The sequence below is a fragment of the Cupressus sempervirens genome, chromosome 2 (assembly GCF_028749045.1).
Source record: "Cupressus sempervirens isolate cs-2001-9-10 chromosome 2, ASM2874904v1, whole genome shotgun sequence".
In the NCBI taxonomy this organism is placed as follows: Eukaryota; Viridiplantae; Streptophyta; class Pinopsida; order Cupressales; family Cupressaceae; genus Cupressus; species Cupressus sempervirens.
Genome location: NC_143119.1, coordinates 723,154,550 through 723,176,250, shown reverse-complemented (window position 1 = coordinate 723,176,250; position 21,701 = coordinate 723,154,550). Strand labels below are relative to the sequence as shown.

Here is a 21,701-nt window from a genome sequence, read left to right as displayed (position 1 = left end):
TGCAACAAATCCTTAGAGCAGGCTACTATTGGCCTACCATCAAAGAAGACTCCTGTGACTTTGTCAGAAAGTGTCTCCCATGTCAGCAACACGCAAATCTTGTGCACGCTCCAGCACAAGATCTACAGCCTATTGCACCACCTTGGCCTTTCACTTGTTGGGGCCTTGATCTAGTTGGAACTATCACACCTCTCTCATCTGATGGACATAAATGGATAATAACAACTACAGACTATTTCACTAAGTGGGTGGAAGCAGTCCCCCTAGTCTCAGCTACAGGAGTTCAGGTCTCCAAGTTCATCTTGTACCACATTGTTTGCCGCTTCGGCATCCCATCCACCATCTTCACCGACCACGGAGATAACTTTGAAAATCTCAACATGGAAGAACTATGCACTTCCCTCTGCATCCATCACCGCTTTTCTAGCCCATATTTCCCACAAGGTAACGGCCAGGCAGAGGCAACTAACAAAACCCTCCTCAAAATCCTAAAGAAAGTTGTCAATGATTCCGGCCACGATTGGCACCTACAAATAAATCCAGCCCTATGGGCCTATCGAACCTCCTTCCGTACATCCACAGGAACAACTCCATACTCCCTAGTCTATGGTGCCGAAGCGGTACTACCCATAGAGGTTGAACTTTCCTCCTTGTGCATATCTTTGCGAGGGCAAATATCAGATGAAGAATATAGAGTAGCCAGACTCACCCAACTAGATCTCTTAGACGAAAAGCAACAACAAGCCTATGATCATCTCACAGTCTATCAAACTCGTCTCAAAAGGAATTTCAACAAGAAGGTGCTTCCACGACACTTTCAGCCGGGCGACATGGTCCTCAAAGAAAATATGAAAGTTTGAACCTACCTAGCTTGGTCTTTATGTTGTCACTGCCTCCTTTAGCTCGGAGCCTATCAGCTATCTACACCGGAAGGAGAACTCTTGAATGATCCTACTAACATCATTCATCTCAAGATGTTCTATGCTTGGAGATCCTTGGTATACCCAGCTTTTGAAAAATACAAAAAAATAGTAAAGAGAAATAAGCGTCCAATGGTGAAAACTTGGCAATTCAAGCACCTTGGATAGGTACCTTGGCAAAAGCCTAGTAATTTAGGCGCCTTGTGTACTAAGACTAATCCATTATCTATCACTATCCTATCCCTCATCCATCCATTCACAATCCAATAAAACACCTGCTTGTTCTCTTCGTGTTCCGACCAAATATCCAAAATCTAATGAAACTTGTAAATACCTCCTGTACTGCTTGTAAATCTTGTACCTCAGCTTGTAAATCTTGTACCCCAGCTTGTAAATCTTGTATCAACCCTTGTATCATAGCTTGTATATCCAAATCTTGTCCAAAGCTTGTACCATATTCCAGCTTGTATTATATGCCAAATCTTGTATCCTAGCTTCTATCCTATCACATGCACACAAAGAATCCCATTTTCCTTAAGTTTTTCGCAAACCATCTACCTATCCGCCTATCAACTATTGCAGACATCCCACCCTTCACGAACATTTCCATTTCACAAAAACCAAGACATGAACAACCTTGAACATTTGTAACATATCTTGGTCCGTCAGCTTGTACATCCTCTTTAGCTTAGTACCATTGTATCTATCCAGCTTTCGTGTCAGTTTCTCCTTGATCAGCATATTGCACACATCGCACAACCCTTGGTTAGCTATTCTAATGCATCCTTTAGCTAGATCCCCTGTCACCAAAGTGTTATCCTTCTTAGTTCAGCTTGCCAGACGCATCACTCATGCAAAATCCACCAGCTTAGGTGCTCTCCAATAGATCCTTGCAGGATATAGCTTTCCACATGTCTGATCTTGGTCCATTAGTACCTCATCCTACCCATCTCGTTGGCAAACGGTTCTCTTTTGGATTTTCTCTTTCTTTTGATTTAGAATCTTCCCTTTTGGGTCTTGAAGTATCTTTTCCAAGCAATCTCCTTGTTCCCTCCTCAAGGTTGCCACGATCTTCCATATCATGGTATACTGCGAATGGAGCAATCTGAGTGTAAGGTCTTGATCAAGTCTTTTGTTTGTTTTTCTTTTCTACTTGTGGGTTACCCAGTGTTGGTTCCACGCTGCTTCCTCTGGGATTCATGTGTGATGCTGGGGCAATCCTTGCGTGTTTGTTATGAGTCAGTCTGTCAGTCCTCTGGACGGTTGGTGGCACGGCCTTGATGTTCTTGGTAACCTTGGCAATTAACCAATAGTCCTATAGCAAATCTAGTGCTCAACTACATGGTGGTACTTCTCTTTGAAGTATCCCCCTGCTTAAAAAAGCTTCAATGGTTTCCCTTCATCTCCATTATTCCCCATCCATATCCAGCATCTGTCTCTCCTACCCCAGCTTATGCATCAGTATCTCTTTGAATCAATCTGCACTTTTAGCTTTAGGGATCCACAATCCTAGTCTTAGGGATCCACCAATCCAATCAATCCACCAAGCCTCTTCTTTCGAGCTCCACAATCCTAGTCCTAGGGATCTCCGAAACCCATCTTCCGCCAATCTGACTCTTTGAAATCCTATTGCATCAGCTTTATAATCCCCTCATCCATCTCCCTATCCTGGATTCCTTTTTATAGTGCTCCGCTCCTTCATCCTCCATCTTCCCTAAAGTCTTAAACTTGCTTCCTCTTGTGCCTCTGATTCTCCTTTATCATTCTCCCATAGTGAGAGTTTGAACTAATTCAGCCCCTTCTCTTTGCCAATATGAGTCTCCTTGCTTATCCCGGATTCTTGTATTTTTCAAGAAGTTTTTGAGCCTCGCTTTCTCTCCCCGCCAGCTTCTTGAGGGGCATCTCGCAGTCCATTCTCTCCTCTTCTGCTCTAGCTTTGGGCATCTTATTTTCTTATCTTTAATGCCATGCCACTTGCGGTATCACATCAAAGAAGGGCAAAATGTAGACACCTAAAATCCCTTAGAAAATAAAGTATTTTTATTTTCTGAAAAATTCTTGATGACATCATCATTTATTAATTAATTATTTATTTTATTTATTTATTTATTTTTATGCCATTAAATCCCTTTATCTTAATTAAAAATATTTAATTAAAGAATCCCTCATAAAAATGTTTAAATCTTATTTAAACATTATTTCCTTATTTATTAATTATTTAATTAATAAATTGACCAAAAAGCCCAAAATAAATTTAAAAATTATTTTTTGCCCAAAACTTGGCCAATTTCCTTAAGACCTCTAACCTCTTCCAAAATCTTCTAATCCTTCTTTAATTTTAATTAAAGGCCAATCCCATCATTTCCTACCCCTAATCCCAACTCAAAATATTTAATTAAGATTAAATATTAATCCTCAGGTTTATTAAAAAAGTTTTAATAACTATCTCTTCAACCCAAACCCTTGAAATAAATAAAATTTTATTTATTTCCTAAAAATCTAATTTATCCTCATCCTAAGAAGTTTTAGACTCTTCTAGAAAGTCTTCATCCTCATCCTAGGAAGTTCTAGACTATTCTAGAAAGTCTTTATCCTCATCCAAAGTCTAGACTCTTCTAGAAGATGTCTTTAAACCTAATCCTAATCCCCTCCTAACCTTGTCACAATCCCTAAACATGAGTTAAGACTTACTAACCCAAGCCAAAGTTAACAAATATCTCCTCCTTCACCCACCCTCATTAAATGCCATCCACTTGCCTATCCCTAAGCTAATCCTAAACCATCCTAATCCATCCTCTAATCATTTGCACAATCCTAAGCAAGCTTAAAACCTTCCTAATCAAGCCCAAGTCGAAATTCCTTTCATCTCCCTCAAAATATCCCAACCATAAAACTTTATGAAGCCCACTAGGCCATAAATGACTCTTCCAGGCCCTTTCATTGCTGTTACAAGCCATTATGAGGGTCTTTATGAAGAGTTTATCTCTTGAGCCTCCTTTGTTAACTCATCCTTCCCCTTTCCTCCATCCTCTCACCCTGTGACGTGTCACTCCTTGATTGGCTGTAAGGAAGCACAATCCATGTGCTCTCCTCTCATGCAATCTGAGCCCTCCATGAGCTTTTCCCCATCCTTGCATCTTAGCCCTCAATCCCTCAAGCCTCTTGCCTATAAATTGGATCCTTCCCCTTTGCAAAAGAACACAATCCATGAAGTAAAGTCATAATGCCATTTTAAGAAGCCATTTTACATCAAAACCATACACTCACACCCAAATTCCAACTCCATTTGAAGCCCTTTTTGAAGCATAAGCTTGAGCATACATCCTATCTATTTAGACAAAGCCACTCAACAAGAGAGCTTCTCATTGAGAGAGCCCATTAATGGCTCATATTCTCAATTGAGAGCTCATCTTAGTCTATCTTGAAGTTTATGAATTTTGTTTAGTTTGTAGAAGCTTTATTTAAATTTGGTTTCTATTAGCATACTATCATTGCTCATATACACCCGTATCTTATACGGTCCAACCCATTTAACTTTAAATTTTTCAGGCCTTATTTCATTTCGTCCATTATACTTTAGTACTAACTGACCAGGTTGAAATCTTTTTAATTTTAAACGTTTCTGACGCCATACCTTCCACCTATTTTGTGCAACTTCCACGGCCCATGCTGCATAGTTCTTATTCCTTCGGTACGGCCGCTTCCGTACAAGTAACGCACCTTCAATTAATGGTATCCGGTGGACACATAGCTCTGGTGGTACTTCTTTTAAGTCTTTATACGTCCAAGCTGCTGCCTTTAATACTGGGTTCCAATCATCTCCTACACGAATGTTCTTCAGATTTCCTCATCACCCAAGTTCATTGTTTTCACTGTCAGCTCTTCATACTTTATTGGTTTATCTTTACTGAACGTATGGGCAGGTGTTTCATCCACCTACGCTTCTCCCTCCTTCAGTTCACTATACTCCTTCGGAAACTCATAGCCTTCTTTCCCTTCCTCGATACTCAAAATATTGCAGCTCGGAAAGACCTCATAATCTTCCATTTGCCAATGTAGCAATCCGTTTACTGAGTTTAGGTCATCATCAGTTGACCCTCCTATTCTCAGTACCCCTTCATCATCTAGTTCCATCCTCTTTTTCCCTTTGTCATCACTCTCGCCACCGCCTTCTGAGTCCAACGATGCAGCTTCTTCTCCTACCATCTGTGTATGCAAATCGATTATAAATCTCCTACCTCCCTTCTCCATTGACAGGGTGTTCCTTTTCAATCATGCTTTACCTTAGCTTGCACCAACCACCCCCGTCCTAGGATGGCGTCCTACCCTCTTCTCTTTAATGGAATAACTACAAAATCCAATAAAAATGGTTGTGTCCAAATTGTTACCGGTTGTGCCATTAGAGTGCCCAAGGGTTTTATCCCATGTTGATCTGCTGTAAGTAACTGGAAGGTGGGTGGCCATAGTGTTGGTTGTCCAAGTTTCTTCGAGATATCTTCTGGCATCACATTCACTCCCGATCCTCCGTCTACTATTGTATCTGTTAGCATCGTGCCCAGAATGCCCATCTCCACCATTGTTGGATGTCTACCTGTCCTAAGTGCTAGTAACATCAGATCTGTTGCTGCTGCTATGGCTGTTTTCTTACTATCCTTTGATTCCTCCGTCATTCTCGGGGATGGTGTCATATTAATAATAGCCGTACGCAAATGTGGCATGGTGAGAAGATCATTTAATTTAATTGGCACTTCCATTTGCATTATCTGCTTCACCATGTTTTGTTCCGCCAAGTTTCTTTTCGAAGTTTCAGCAGTGTCATTTACTTGTGACTTCTCCGCTCTCATCTGGTTCTCTACCTCTGCTCGGGCTTTTTGTAACCTCTCCTTCTCTTCTTCCGCATTCGGATATTTTGCCTTCCTCGCCTGCTCCCGTGTGATTGCCAACATGTTCTCATTACTTGTTTCAATACTTAATAAATTTACGCTTTGCTTTGGACATTTTGAATCTTCATGGTCCCCTGGACCACACCATCTGCACAGTAGCTGCAGCGTCTCCTTCGTAGTACAGTCCCTCGCGAAGTGACCCCAAAGATTACATGCCCGACACTGTGTCATCGTTCGTCCACTCGCATCATATTGTATTCTACTCCGGCCTCCATTGTTATTGTTATTGTTTCCACCCCTTCCGCGTCTATTATTATATCGATATCCACCTGAAGTTCCATCATTGCCCGCGTTGTTGCTATTGTTCGACGCTTCCTGCGTTAGTAACACCTGCTGGTGTCCTTTTGTTTTCAAGTTAAACGGGCACTCTTTCAAGGAATGCCCCGCCACCTGGCAGATGTCACAAAACTGCTTCTTCGGGCATGAACCCTTCATATGGCCGTCCTCCTTGCAATCTGTACACCACAGTTCTCCTTTTACTATATCTGGACTCTTTTTCAAATTTTTGAATTCTTTCATCATCCGCAACATGTCTTTCTGTAGCGCTTTCACCTTTTTGTTTGATTCCTCATCACTACTACTACTCTCCGAGGATGAATCATCTGAATCAGAGGACTTATGTTTCTTCTTCTTACTCGTCTTCTGTTTGTTTTCTAAATCCATGGCACGAGTATATGCATCGGTGTACGATGACGGTGGTACAATCTTCATTTTCTTTTTAAGAGTCGGTCGTAGCCCCTCCGCGAACTACCCTTTTTTCAACCCATCCGCTGGTTGACTCTCCATCTTTCCGATCAATTCTTTCAGTCGCCTGGCATAGGTTCGGACTGTCTCATTCTTTCCTTGTTTGGTGCTGTAGATTTCTGCCACTATTTCATTATCATCTCGGAGCAATCTGAATTCTGCCATAAATTCTTTTTTAACATTTTTCCATGTATTAAGTTTCTGAGGACTAGTGTCAGAAAACCAGTCTATCGCCACACTCCGTAGGGTCACTGGAAATTGTCTTACCCAATCATCCTCATCCGTCACGCCATTTGTCGTCCATATGGTTTCACACGTTTTACAATGTCTGATAGGGTCTGTTGAACCATCACTGTGAAACTTGGGTAACTTTTCTTTAGAGCCAGCCATCGTTACTTGCCTTTGATTCTGAGGTACTTGTGTACCCGCGCTGTTCTGAGCTCTTGCGCTGTTCTGGACTCCCGCGCTGTTCTGTGCTCCCGCACTGTTCTGGACTCCCGCGCTGTTCTGTGCTCCCGCGTTGTTCTGAATAACAGTCTTGTTTCCAACAACTACGTTGTCTGGTGAAAAGTCTTCTAGTGACGTTCTATTCTCCGCCTGTATCCGTTTGTCCGGTGTATCAGGAACGAAGAGATCACTCCACGCTCGTGCTCGCTCGGCACTCCGAGCCGTGTGAGTTGCTTCCCTTCCGTTCGGACACTCTCCCCTTGGCGTATACAAGTTAAAGAATTCTTCCCTTGTTTCCTCCACCAAATTCAAGCATTGTCGAGTTTCTTCCAGCAATTCCTCGGCACTCCTCAGCCTACTAGGTGAGTGCACTCCCTCTGTCTGTGCCTCTTCACCCCTTCGGTGCCCCTCGGCAATTTGCTGAAGTCTCTGTCTGCGTTTTTCTTGCTGTGTTAAAATTAAAATTTCTTTTGTTGTACTTAGTTCATTCTTATCTTTCACCTTATTCCGATCTTTGTTTGACAAATTCGGCATTAATCTTCATATCATTCGTTCGTTCCAGGTACGTCTAGCAACGGTGCCAAATGTTTACCGCATAGGGTAAGAAGTTCAACGCATGTATAACACGATTCAATTCAGAACAGATACTTTATTCATGTATGCACTTGCAGATTACAATCTGATTACAATGACTACAATGATCAATCGATTATATCTCCTCCTTCCAAAGTCCATCTCAGACATGTACATATACCTTTCCGAAGGGGTGACTCATGCGTCACGCACCCGTTCGGATACTACTCTACCCGTCAGCTACACTATACATTTTGCCGACAACATTGGATGCAGTGGATTGAGCATCAGTAATGAGTGTCTTCATTGTATTTTCATTTCTCGCATAACCAGTAAGAATATTTATTTTATTTGTTTGCACAAAGCTTTAGAGTCAAAATATTATATAGTTTTGCCCTTTATAAATATTTTTTTAAATTATGTATATAATTTAAATATCAGATAAGTGGTTTGGATCATTTATAGCATTTTAAACTCAATTATCATAGATATAGTGAAATATTTAATTATTTCTGTATCTGTGTCTAGTTTGTCTCTGTACCTTAGGAGTTAAAGCGTCGTCTAGACAAGTTTGAAATTGCATGCATATATATATTTGATCCATCGCATCTTGATTATTAAATTATTTATAGTTGAAGTGTGTAGGATTTTATAAAGTTGTAAGTTATAAACTTATAATATTGACTCTATTGCCCTTTGAATTTTGGCATTGGTCTTTATACTGCTCGTGATTCATAATCTATATAGCGGCAATTATTTCATATCTTTCCTTTGAAAATTTAGGATATTCATTTGTTTCAACTTTCAACAATTTATAATTACTCTTTATTTCATATACACTCACATTCATATAATTATTATTTTGTTTCTAAAATCACAATCTACAAGTTTGAAGCTTTTACTTTCTAAAGTTACAAACTTGGCATTATTTCAGCAATTTTCGCATTTTTGTGCAAATTGAAAGTTTTCTATATTTCTTGCCATCTAGGAAACTTTTGTTGCATTCATATTCAAATTGATCTACTATAAGCATTTTGGACCTAAGTGTTTTGTTTAGGATTAGGTGCACCCGCCTTAGCCTTGCGGAGCCAAAAGTGCAAAAGATCGAGCTGATTGATCTTGTTACGTTAGTCATAACCAGTTGGATATCACAACATCGAGTCGGCAAGACTTGTAGGATTCCAATTTGTGTTTTTGGGAACCAACACCTCCGACCATAAAAGTGGTTGTTTTTGCTCAACAATGAAGTTTGTTGGATGTCTTTGAAATATACATCCTCAATTGTCTACAAACGCCACTTTTTACTAGTTATTTAGTCATCCATGGCCACCAACTATGTTTTTATTCACAAACCCTAGTTTTCTTTCTCTATAAAAAAATTGTTTGCAAATTTGTGGTGGGATTTTCAAACCGTCATTTGGGTTGCCTTCAATTTTTTATGGTTGCATCATTTGACATACCTCAATGTTTGAGCTAGCAGATTCAAAATCTAGCATCGGATTCTTCTTGAGCTTTTTGGGCTCTCTTTTGGGTGTCTTTTCATTTTTGTTGGCTCTTTCGTAAATCTACCTTAAAGTTCGTGTACCGGAAAACATGTCATGGCATATCTCTCCAATTTTCTATTAGAAGGAAATCAGTGACTCAACAAGAACTACAACACCTAGAAGTACAAAATTATGACGAGCTTTGAGTACCGTCACCTTGAGGCAGTTATAGTGGATCCCAAGACTCGTCCTACCACACTCGATGCTACCTAAGATGAGTTTGATGAGTGTAATTGTGAAGAAGATATGCTCATTCAAATTTCAATTACTGATGACCAATTGCCTCAAGTGTCATCAAGCAAGACAGCTGTAGAGATGTGGATTACACTAAAGGATCTCTACAAGACATCAAACATAAGAAGAGCTTTCTTTCTGAAGAATCAGCTATTCTCTTTTATTATGCAAGAGCACATGTCCTTACAAGAACATCTTCTAAAGATTAAGGACATCTGGGATCAGCTTAAGCCCATTGGTCGTCCAATGGAGGAAGAGTATATGGTAGTCATTACTCTGAAAAGTTTATCACAATCCTATGAGCACTTTATTGAAACGTTCAATAAACTGGAAGTAATGTTGACCTCGAATTTTTTGATTTGTGCACTATTGTCAACTTTTAGTTGTTCCCCTGTGAGTTGTAGTGGTTGGAATTTACTAAGATTCTATTCAAGATTGCATGTCAAAATAGCCTTTAGGTGACTTACTTCTCATCAAATCCCCAAGGCTCTCACTTTAACTTCTTTTCCGGATATCCTTGCTTTGCCTTTCCCCATCCTTCCATGCGGGTTTCTTGTCATTCAGGGTTTTGGTGATTTAGCTTTGGTTGGGATGTGTTTTAAGTGTCTTCCCAACGAGAAGTAAGTTTTTCTTGTCTCTGTAACTGTCAAATTGCACCAGCATTCTCTTTTCCTTCGGATTTTGAACAATCGAGCTGGTTTTCCCCTTTGCAAAGTTCATCAAGCATGTAACCGAGGAACAAAGTCACGATGGTATAAATAAGTTGTACACTTAATTGTCTCATAATGGAAACATCAAGGAAAGTGCAAGTTGCAGCCCAGAAGGTCTCGAATCAAGTTTTAAAGGTAAAATCTAGTTCTATGAAGAAAGACGGGTCTGCAGGTTTCCAACTACTCACTGATGGAAATGAGAGCATTATGTTCTATTTCCGAAGCCAATATGGCTTGTGCCTAATTCCAAGTCTTTATGCATAAATGAAACCCAAGCATGATGCTAAAAGAACTATTATGAGCCCGTAATAAAGGATCCATGCTCGAAATCTCACCTCAAAGCTATCTAATTGAGATCAAAGGGAAAATGCTATAAAATTTTCCTCTCTCCGGAAAGTGTTGCTTTCAGAAGCGTTTTTCATCCTTAGGAAATATAAAAGATGCTTCCAGAAGATTCAATAATAGAGGTGCAAACCTGACATAAAGCAAATCTAGTATTGAGTGCTTAGGGCGGAGAATGAGAAAATGAAGTGCCCAAGGCATTGAAAGATCATTCCCCGCACTGCGATTCTGAATCAAAAGAAAACTGGGCTTACGGAAAAGTAGATTTGCACTCTCTCCTTCGCACATATTAAGTTATCATATAAATCCTTACTCTGGATCCTGAAGTAAACAAGGTACTTTCCGATAAACTAAAAACCCTTGTTTTGGTAAAGGGCTTTTTACGATACGACTCCACATTAAGTGAAGTAATATGGCTTTCGGATTTATGAATCTTTATGTGCATGGAAACAGAAAGTTTTACATAGCCATTGATTATGAAATTTATTGCAAATCCTGCCGTTATGATTGTTGGTTGAACTTAATTTCATTCATGTGGCACCAACGTTCAGATTTCTACATCTATTTCATCTGAATTGCCTCTAATTTGTTTCCTCACTATTTCAAACGGCTATTTATCGAGAATCGCATCTTTTGAAATCATAGCAAATGGCAATCAAAGCAGCATGTTATGATAAACTTATAGGCCTAGAAAGTGAGTTAAAGAATTTAACTGATACATCATTCAAGTTCTACAACTTCGGTGATCTTCATAGAAGGCTTAACTCTCAGCCCATCCACCCGATTACCCAAAAGTTGAAAGAGAGCGGATTATGCTCTTAAGGTGGCTAGAATGTATGTCGATCAGTTGAATAAAGAAAGGAATGAGAATAAGGAGCTCAACAGGGAGCTTAAGTATGCTCATGAAACATTGGATGATACTCAATTATCTCTTCACTAATTGGATAATCAGATCATGACCACAAACTATTTTCGGGAACATGAGGATAAAGAGACGCAAGAGTTTTTCCAAGAAGTAATTGAGGAACTTGATAGCATTCAGTAGACTTATGACTTGGACAATTGTCCTAAAAGATCAAGTACTAAAACTTTGGATCACATTCAGCTTGTAGACAACCCTTTGTTTGAAGTAGATGCTGATTGGACTTCCGATAATCCCCTTTTGTGATAAACGAGGGAACTTCTTTTGATTGCCATGAAGAGGATGATTCTGATTTCAGGGTATGGAATCTTGGTACGATTCCTAGCAGTGAATCTTGGTCACAAGATGGGAGTAGTGATTTGACTACCGTTGCTTGTCATTGGATGAGTCCAAATATGGTTTCCTATTTCATCCCATACAGAAGTTGGATGGATTTCCTACATCAACCATTGGATAGATCTTGGTGGAGTATTGATGAGAGTTATGTTGCAATCACAAGGAACGGTTTTTCAGCTTCACTCTATTTCGTAGTACCTATGTACCCAGAGGTTATCCAGATTGACGACGATAGTATGGTATTTGATGCGCCCATGGTGTTATTTTCAGCTTTTATGCAGCTTGCTTCTTACATCATCTATTTTGCTCAGGTTGTCACCATCTACTGGGTTATAGATAGCTCCTGGACACACTTCAACCTCATCATAGCAGCTGGTGAGGACAGCAGGGTTTGGGATCCAAGTGTTGACAGTGTATTGAGTTGCAGAGTGACACCTTGCTTCGCAATGTGACTGGTTTGGTTCTCAGTTTGGGCTACAAGGCTACCTGCAAATTCGTATGGGATCCTGGTACTGATTGCTTAAGGACAAGCAATTTCAAGGAGGGGAGATTTGTGATGTCCCCTTTTTGGGACATTAGAAATATTAAAGGACACATTTATATGATATTAAAATTGACTATGACATCGGGGACTCCTATTATAAAAGGTCAATTTAATATTCAAAGTGGGCTAAAGATGACAAGGAGAGATGAGACGAAAAGCCAATAGGGAAGTCGAAAAGTCATAGCTGTGAGAATAAAAGGAGAAGAGACTCTTTTGGCATGCTTGATTTATTATTCAGATCTCAATTTCTCTCTTGCGAGAGTATTTGAAAAGCTTCAGCTTTTAGCCAGTGTGAGGACATAGCCCCTCGTGCCCGCAAACAATGGACGCAAACCCATTGTCTATGGAGACATCACTTCAAGTGTCTCCTATGCGCATATAGGTTCTTACGTAGTGTTCCAATCTGACTGTAAATTGAGTGTTTAAGATTGGATTTTGAATGTTGGTTATTGTATTGCCGTGGTACAATGCAATAACGTGGTTTTAAGGAGTTTTATGAGAGTTTTTTGGTTTTATATTGTAGGTCTGTAATGCATTTTTATATGCTTGAATCCTAAGTATCATTTTGAGAAAGAATGATTTAATATCTATTGGAGTTTTTGCTGGTTTCTATTGTGTTATTGTAATACATCTGCCTATGTTTTTACGTCCTGAATATATTGTTGAAAAGGAAATCAAGTAAATATCCGGTTTGGGATATTTCAATGAGCGACAGAATTTAGCAAGTCTACTTTGTGAAACTAGATCTACAATATGGCAAAATATGACAGCCAATATTGAGGATGGGTGGCAGAGTGTGAAAGGGAAAGAGGAAAGGAAAATCAAGAAAGATTCTTTTGATATGGTTCTCAGATCTCATTATATAGTTGGCATCGATGCTAAGATGTAATGTGGTTTTCATTTGTTTGCTAGGTGTTCCTATTGATATGGTTCTTGGTATTTCCTCACTTCAGCATAGTGATACCCATGTTTGTTTCTGCCCTTAGCCTAGGCTAAGTTATTTTCCGGTTATGCTTTTAAATCAAATTTAACCTATTATCAAGCAAAAAGAAACTAGAATTAGCATGCGAAAAATTATAAAATATGATGTATATATATATTGAAAGTTTGGTAAAAAGAGTATGTAAATTATTTAGAGTTTATTTTTATTATTACAAATTATATTACATTATTCCGAAAGATTTTGCTATAGTACATCATATAATAATAATAATAATAGTAGTAGAAGATTTTCTAATATTACATTATTATAGTATAATATATCTATTATCAACATACTTATATTTTTTGTAAATCTAGGATATATTAAATTAGTTAACAATTAACTTACATTTATCTATAATTTATTAAATATAATTTAATTTTATTATTATTATAATTACATAAATTAAAATTTTGATTTATTTTTTCAAAAGTATAATATTTTGACTATAATATTTTAACTATAATATAGTATATAGTATTAAAAAATAATTTAAATTAAATTTATTATTATAATTATAATTGCTTAATCTATCTCCGAATTCATAATAAACAAATTTATTTCAATATTTACAATACTATGACGGCTTGTACTAGCCACTATGTAGCACTTGTTTTCTCGGCAATGCTGACCTTTTAGCAATATCAAACATTAGGCAAATTTGTTTTAACGCAACAGCATATTCTTTCTAGCAGCACCATACAGCATATTCCTTCTACCAAATATTCTTTAAATACTTTATCATTTATTGCACGCTTCACGCTTTGACTTCAATGACAATTATCTAACAAACCATGCAAAAGGAAATACTAAATAACATTATATCTCCTTACCTGGCGAATTGCAACCAAATATTTGATACCTAAGAGGCTCCCATGTCGAACTTCCCATTCTTGACGATGCTAGAACAAGAATCAACCAAATATTCTTTCATTCAGTTTACTTCCCCTAAAAGTTGTCCTTGCTAGATAGTAAACAGCACAATAAGTATAAACAACACAAAAAAAATCATATGATGTAACCTGCATTTGAAGAAGAGTGCTCAAGGTCTCATAGACCATGGAAGGATGCATATGCTTAAGCACGGCACCAAGAGCCTGGGCACAAGTCTCTCGTACAGGTGCCACAACCTGATCCGCAACATAATCTCCAAAACTGGAGTGTTAAAAGGAGAAAAGATCAATAATATTTTCCATGTGAGAATTTAGGAAAATAAAAATTATTAGACAATAGATTAAGTAAATCAAAAAAAGCAATATAAGTAAATCAAAAAAGCAATATGAGAAATGGTGTACCATAAATGAGGGCAATAAGAAGCTATAGAGCACTAAAGAATTAGAGAAGCAACAAAACATAATAGGCAAACCCAACATTGACCTACCGGTCCAGAGATAATACACAAAGAAATCGAATGGCACAGTCCTGAAGGAATTCCCAATTTTTAGCTGATACATGCTGTGCTAATCTTAACATCTTCAGTGCCCTGCTGTCTTTAGGTAATTTTGATACAAATCCCAAATCTATATCCATATTCTTATGTTTCTGAACAGAAATTTCTTCCCTTTCATAGGCAGGTGCAGGTCCTACATCTTCATTTAAATCTAACTCTGGCTTAGCAGAAACCAACCTTATTTCACAAGGAGTATCTGCAGTGCTTGGATTCCACGTGCCATTTTCATGTTTCACAAGTATCCCAGGTTTCAGATCGTTCACAGGATCATTCTCTGTCAAAGTTTCAGCTGAAAGATCAATTTTTATTCTTTTTGCATCTGACATATAATCCTCTGAATTTAAACCAACATTCAAATCAAATTCGATTTCCCTCTCCCTTTTTAGGGGATTAATCTTCTTGTCCTCTTCCAGCTCAGTAGACCAGGCACCTTTTGTGTTTAAATCAGGCATGAATACTCCAGCAGACGCTGCTTGGTAACTTAGAATTTCTCTCAAAGCCATAATGCTTCCATGACGTATCTCCCAGACTGAGAAAGAACATAACACCACAAAAGCATGGTAGAAAATTTTTATTTTTATAAAATGATCAAACCACTTGTAACCCACAAATATCTAGTAGATAAAAGAACGAATATGTACTTACCAGGATCAAAAATATCATGAAAGAGCTGCTCTACAAAGTACATAAATGGCCATCTCCCATCACCAACTTGTTCCAAACAATCTTCATCAACTGTTGTCTCTGTTAAAATCTTTAAGTAAAGAAATAAATTTTAAAACCAGCCAAAATTTCCCAGAATACATTTGGTTGGTGAAGAAAAAACTCTAATTTCATCAGAAGATATGATAGGATAAATTAACATTCAATTAGAAAATAGATATAATCATATACCTTGTTACATTTTTGTAGCTGGTCCACGCCTACAGATTGTGCAGTTAGTTTGTTCTTTGAAACTGTTTCTTCAAGATTGTCATCATCGCACCAACCTTTTGAATGGTCTTTAACATTAACCTTGGCTTTACGTTTCAGTGAATTGCGCTCTCTTGCACTTAGTGGTCTATGACGAATTCCTTGGCCCATGTTTGTAACGAACTTTTGAATTTGCTGGCCACTGGATTGAGATGTGCAGTATATGTGCTGTGATCCATTTCCCTGGGTCGGCACTTTATGCATAACAAGGTCCTCATCTCGTATCATATCATTATCATCCATATAGCCATACATATCTAATCCTGCATCACAAAAGTAAGCACAACCATTAACACCCAAGCTAGGTCTTTTCTCATCCTCTTTGTGTATCCTATCTGTTATGTGTAAAGTGCTAAAGAACCATTAAAACTCTAAGATATAGGGTTCTAAACAATGTTTTCTAGGCTTAAAAGATATTTATTGTCAACATTGAACCTTCAAAGGAACAGAGTAAGTGATGTGTCACAATAAATATGACTCGGTACTTGACTGTGGGGATTACACTTATCCAGATTTTGAAGAAACGTATATAAGCTGTACATAAATATAGCCTGAAGTGAGTTTTTTTTGTCCAAAGCATATAGTGAGAAATGTGCTTCAATAGACATAACTCTGTACATGATGGTGGGATTACAGTGAGAAAAACTTTGAAGTTATACAGATATGGTTTTCAAGCAGAAAAATTGATGTTGTCAGAAGTGTTTTGTTTAGAAGTTAATCATAAACTTTCTAAGCACATCTAGGGGTGACCATTCCAAATCTTTGTTTGCATGGTATGATTAATCACACATTTACAAACCTTATGGATGCACATTTTGAGAGTTTGGAAAAGCAACGCCAATTTGGATATTATTTAGCATACAAAAATCTGCTACAACTAGTTATTGATTAGAGGGGCATACTTTCCACAAGATTAAAATGGACTACTTTCTAAGGGATAGCATCACATAAAGCTTCCAATTCTCCAAAGTATTCATCCACTGGTAACCTGTGTCCTCTGTAAATCTTTTGCATGGACAGTGGATGCTTTTTTGTCTTGAAAATTTAAAACTTAAAAGCCATATTTAGATGGGAAAATCCTACCAATAAAATCCACTAGAAAATGTGATGTTCATGCCCCATGGCATGTTTCCAAGTCTCTAGATTCTGCTCTATTTATTTCTTCGGGGGACATGTCCAGCTGTTACAGGAGAGATTTTGATGACATTTATTTTTTATACAATTTCAAAAAATAAATTACATTCTTAAATTTCATTTAATTTTCCTATTTCCTCATAGATGTACATAACTTGGGGACGCGTACTGCCCAAAAACACCAATTTCCAGAAATGGGGATGTCCCCGGGACAGGGGACGGGCATGGGATATCCACCCCACATCCCCAAAATTCCTAAAATTGCAGAAGACATCTCGGAAGTAGGGGGACATCACAGGAAAAAATGAGGGACGGCCAGCCGTCCCCGGTACGGCTGGGGACATCCCAATCGTACCGAAGATGGAAAGTCATCCCCAATGTTAAAGCACAAAAAAAGTAAAAAAATAAATGTTGAAACCTTATTTTATTGATATGATTGAGTTTCTAAAGGGGCTTCGCTGGAAATTTATGACAGGTAATCTGCTCGGCTGTTATCAAATATAAAACATGCATAGTTAAAACAAACTTTAAAATTGAGAGCTAATACATCAAAAATAGAACTGAAATGTATTTATGGCAATATAAAGTTGAACTTGAACATGATGATGAAATGTTATGGCAGCCAGCATTTGGGCAAATTAAGATTTTCTGATTCCTATGATATTGTTCACTGTTAAACTTATATTTTTGTTCACATATTGATATGCAAATAGACTAGAGTTAAATTTTAATATATAGTGTTATTGAGAACTGAATCGGTTATTATTTTTGTAGCTGGCATTCAAATGGTGTTTGTTAAGGTTCTATAATGTTTAAATGACATGCTTTATGCTTAGTTTCATATGAATGACATGTATATTTGTGATTTCAGTGCATATTTTTTAATTTCCCTATATTTATATAGCCGTCACCCACGCCCCCCATCCCCAGAATCAGCCAAAAAAATTGCCGTCCCAGAATCCCATCCCATTGCCCCTTGCCGTCCACATCCCTGAAACTCAGGGGAACATAGATGTATAGGCAACTTTCCAAATAAATTGGATCGCAGTCATTCGTATATTTTCTGTTTCCATATTTAAGTTTGCAGTACTCACAAAAGTAACGTAGCTGCTCTTGCTGGGGCTATTGACTAAACATCTAGAAACTTCAAAAAAAAATTCCCTATATTTATATAGCCGTCACCCCCACCCCCCATCCCCAAAATCAGCCAAAAAATTTGGCGTCCCGGAATCCCGTCCCACTGCCCCCTGCTGTCTACGTCCCTGAAACTCAGGGGAACATAGGTGTATAGGCAACTTTCCAAATAAATTGGATCGTAGTCATTCATATATTTTCTGTTTCCATATTTAAGTTTGCAGTACTCACAAAAGTAACATATCTGCTCTTGCTGGGGCTATTGACAAAACATCTAGATACTTCAACTCTAGCTTCTAGATATCTTTATTTATCTTAGTTGTCGATTCGTGAAACGAATCCAATTCAGGTACGTGAATCGGATCCGTGGATTCAGAATTTTTATTTTTTTCCAATAATGATCCGTGGACAATTCGTGTGTGTATATATATATATACACTAAAAACTAAGAGAAATCATTTCATAGTACGAAGCTATGATTCTAGTATGCATCTATGAATCCAATATACTTGATAATTGATATATTTTCATGACTATAAAGAAAATCAGAACATTCACATTCATGATTTTATGCTTTTGTGCCTTGTATTGCCACGGATTCTTACTGGATCCTCAGGATTCGTGCTGGATCCTCAGGATTCGTGCTTGGATCCTTGAGGATCCGGACAGGATCCTTGATTCTGCTTGTGGATCTGTCAGGATCCTTGGGCCGTCGATCCTGACGGATCCACAGGCAGGATCGCGGACCCTGCCCGGATCCGGACCCAAATCCGGATCAGGGGTCCGATACGCGAATCCAGTAACTAAGCTTTTTATCTTTCAATCTATGTATAATAAATATTGAAAGAAGGATTGTCAAGGATGTGTAAGATAAAAACAAACATCAAAAAAGAATCTCTTCATATGGGAACTATATTTATGAAGTACTCAGAAACGTGTGCTTTTCATTCAAAAATTAAGGAAAAAATGCATAGGGAGGTGAAGAGACTTTCATGATGTGAAAAAAAAAAGATTCAGATATGCTATAATCAATAAATAACAGAAGATTCAAAACACTATTTTAATATATCGCTTTTAAGTAGGAAAATATATAAAGCTCCTTCCATTCAAAATTCAATCCAACATGACTTATTATCTACTAACCTAATCGGTGGGTTAGATGTTCTTTCTGTCGAGCCAACCGTTCAGCTGTACTCTTACTATTATCTATTGCAATATCATATTCCTGTAACCAAACATGTGCCAATAATCAGTTATGGTACAAAATGTAGGTTGTCTGAAATAGAAAAAAGCAAAGTTTACAAAGAGTCTAAAGAAGTGCATTAAAAAGCTATTTTTAAAAAGCAAATAATGCATAAAAATTGAACACATTCAATAATACATGAAACCGAAATCTAGCAATCTTGTTGTGTATTAATTATAGCATAGATATTTTAAACACATCAATATGAAAGACAGTAAGGGATATCAGTCCTAACATGACATATGTTAAATAGACACCTTAACATTGATAACTCTTATTGTCTTTCAACTAGATGTATTAAGGATATCTATGCTAGTTTATTAGATTTGACATGTAATGGCCATCAAAGTTTTAAGTGGAGGGGTTTTGTTCTCCACTCATTCCAATACAATCCCCCTACTCCCATTGTAGTTACACCTCTCAGCATAGTCAGGATCCTACAGTGTAAAAAATGATTTAAAATGCTCAAGAGGATAAGTGAAGTACATGTTAAAGCAAGCTTCCTATAAAATCAACGCTAACTTCAAAAATCCATTTAAAATTCCAAGCAGCTCTGCAAGAAATTGTTGAACAGCCATTATTTGAAACGAGATATCACAACATTGCACCAATTAGTAGTATATAATGTGATATTTTTATTATATACCATAATTCTTTGTATTTGGACTAGAAATTTAGATTCATTAAAATTATATATTGAACACTAAGGCATGTGTGCTCTATTCCACAATTCTCTGAATTTGGACTAGAATATTAGATTCAATAGAATTATAAACACGAAGGCATGTGTCCTCGCTCTGATTGGTTAATACTTATAGGTACTTGCATAAAATAGATAAAAAAAGTAATTTTATTGCATTCTCATGCCTTTTGATCTTGGTATTTAAATATACAATGAGGCACATGACATTATTGTTGAGGTTGGTAGCTGCGTAACAATCTTCAGACCTCTGTTATTGGCCATGAGTCTCTCTGCTGGTGACGTTTTCATACTTATTATTCTGGTTTGAAATTCAACAATTGTGATAAATTGTAGACTTTAATTCCTGGCATGTTAACAAGCATTAGTAACGAATTATGACAATTGTAGACGTTATTCCCTGGCATGTTAAAAGTATTAGAGCTTTTCTTTCTGAGATGCCAAGGAAACCAAGAACCCGTGCAGCTGTGTGAGCTCACTATGGAGATCTGCTTAGATTATAACAGTGTCAAATAGGATTTGAGAAGTTTCGAAATCCCCTCTTTGTAAATACTGTTAAAGGTCTTTTTTGTTAATGCTGTTAAATATTGCAAATGCCTTGCATGTCAATGATAATGTAATTACAGGACGGGTAGGTTACCTTGATAGGTAAAGCCGTTATGGCTATTACAGATGATGGATAGTGAAGAATAGCTTGTTTGAGCTTATGCTTATTTGGATATAATTATACTTAGTTAATGATATTATCTATTACTGATCAGAAAAAAACATCGTAAGTTTGTAAAGAAACAAAAGGATTTAAAAATTTGCACTGATTTTATCCTTGTCAAATAGATGGCAAGGAAGGCATTTCATCATGAATCAATACACTAATATAACAATGAATAAAGGCCCATATAATAGTCTTTCTTGCAAGGTCAATCAGAGGTACATAGAGACACATTCCAAAGGGTTTTGGCCCATGTTCTGTGTTAATGTTATTATAGCTATGGTTGGACTCCTTGAGGCCGGCATAAATAACATAAAGGTATTGATAATATAATCATTATATTAATAATATAGTTATTGGGGAAATATGATTATATTGGTAAAATAATTATTAGAATTATATTTATCATAAAATAAATATATTTATTTAGATTAACTATAAGAGATAATGATTATATAATTATAATTTTATAATTAATGGAGCCAAATTGGGAATGTGGTCACCCTTGGTGAAGGGACACCACAGTTAATTGTATAAAGAAAGAATAAATCTTCCCCTCTAGTAATATACACACAACCTGTAGACAATTGGAAAACGACATAGCATCAGAGCAAGCTCCCTACCTACATGTGAGGTTTCAGCGGCATTTCTGGCAGAGGTTTTTCACTTGTGCTGAGTTATTCTATCAGACTAGACAAGGGTTCAGTTAATTGTGCTGATGATGTGGATAAATAATCTCTCCCTCTCACAGAGAGCTCTTAGGTGCTGCAGGACCTAAGGGTTGAAGCTTATAAACATTGTCGTGTTTGTGCTAGGCAAGGTTCAACATGTGCTCGGACAAGAAGGATACATTGAGTCAGCAAGCAATAAAGCAGAGACTCTTTGAGGGCTTAATATAAAGCGATTAGTATTAATAAAACCAATGTTATATAGCACCAAGTATATGTATTAAGGAGGGGAAGGAGATCCAGCGGACGGTGGCACACAAAGCCGCAAATAGGAACCATCAGTGATAGCACATAATCAAGATGAGTGAAATGTATCAGGCTGGGCAGAACAGGAATACAAAGAAAAATGGGAATCTCATCATGGGAAGCAATGCACTGCTAACTTGATTT

The 21,701-nt window shown here is 37.5% G+C and overlaps 1 protein-coding gene across 1 annotated transcript in view; it reads right to left on the bottom strand.

Annotated features, from left to right (window-relative positions):
- RGD3 (ROOT GROWTH DEFECTIVE 3) overlaps positions 1 to 21,701 on the bottom strand; it is a 216,116-nt gene that overhangs the window by 121,379 nt on the left and 73,036 nt on the right. Inside the window, exons 6-11 of the mRNA XM_089815160.1 lie at positions 19,075 to 19,156; positions 15,586 to 15,926; positions 15,337 to 15,445; positions 14,623 to 15,220; positions 14,264 to 14,396; positions 14,075 to 14,143 (exon numbers count right to left, since the gene is read on the bottom strand). Of these exons, the coding sequence (XP_089671286.1) occupies positions 14,075 to 14,143; positions 14,264 to 14,396; positions 14,623 to 15,220; positions 15,337 to 15,445; positions 15,586 to 15,926; positions 19,075 to 19,156 (1,332 nt within the window). The remainder of the gene's footprint in view (positions 1 to 14,074; positions 14,144 to 14,263; positions 14,397 to 14,622; positions 15,221 to 15,336; positions 15,446 to 15,585; positions 15,927 to 19,074; positions 19,157 to 21,701) is intronic.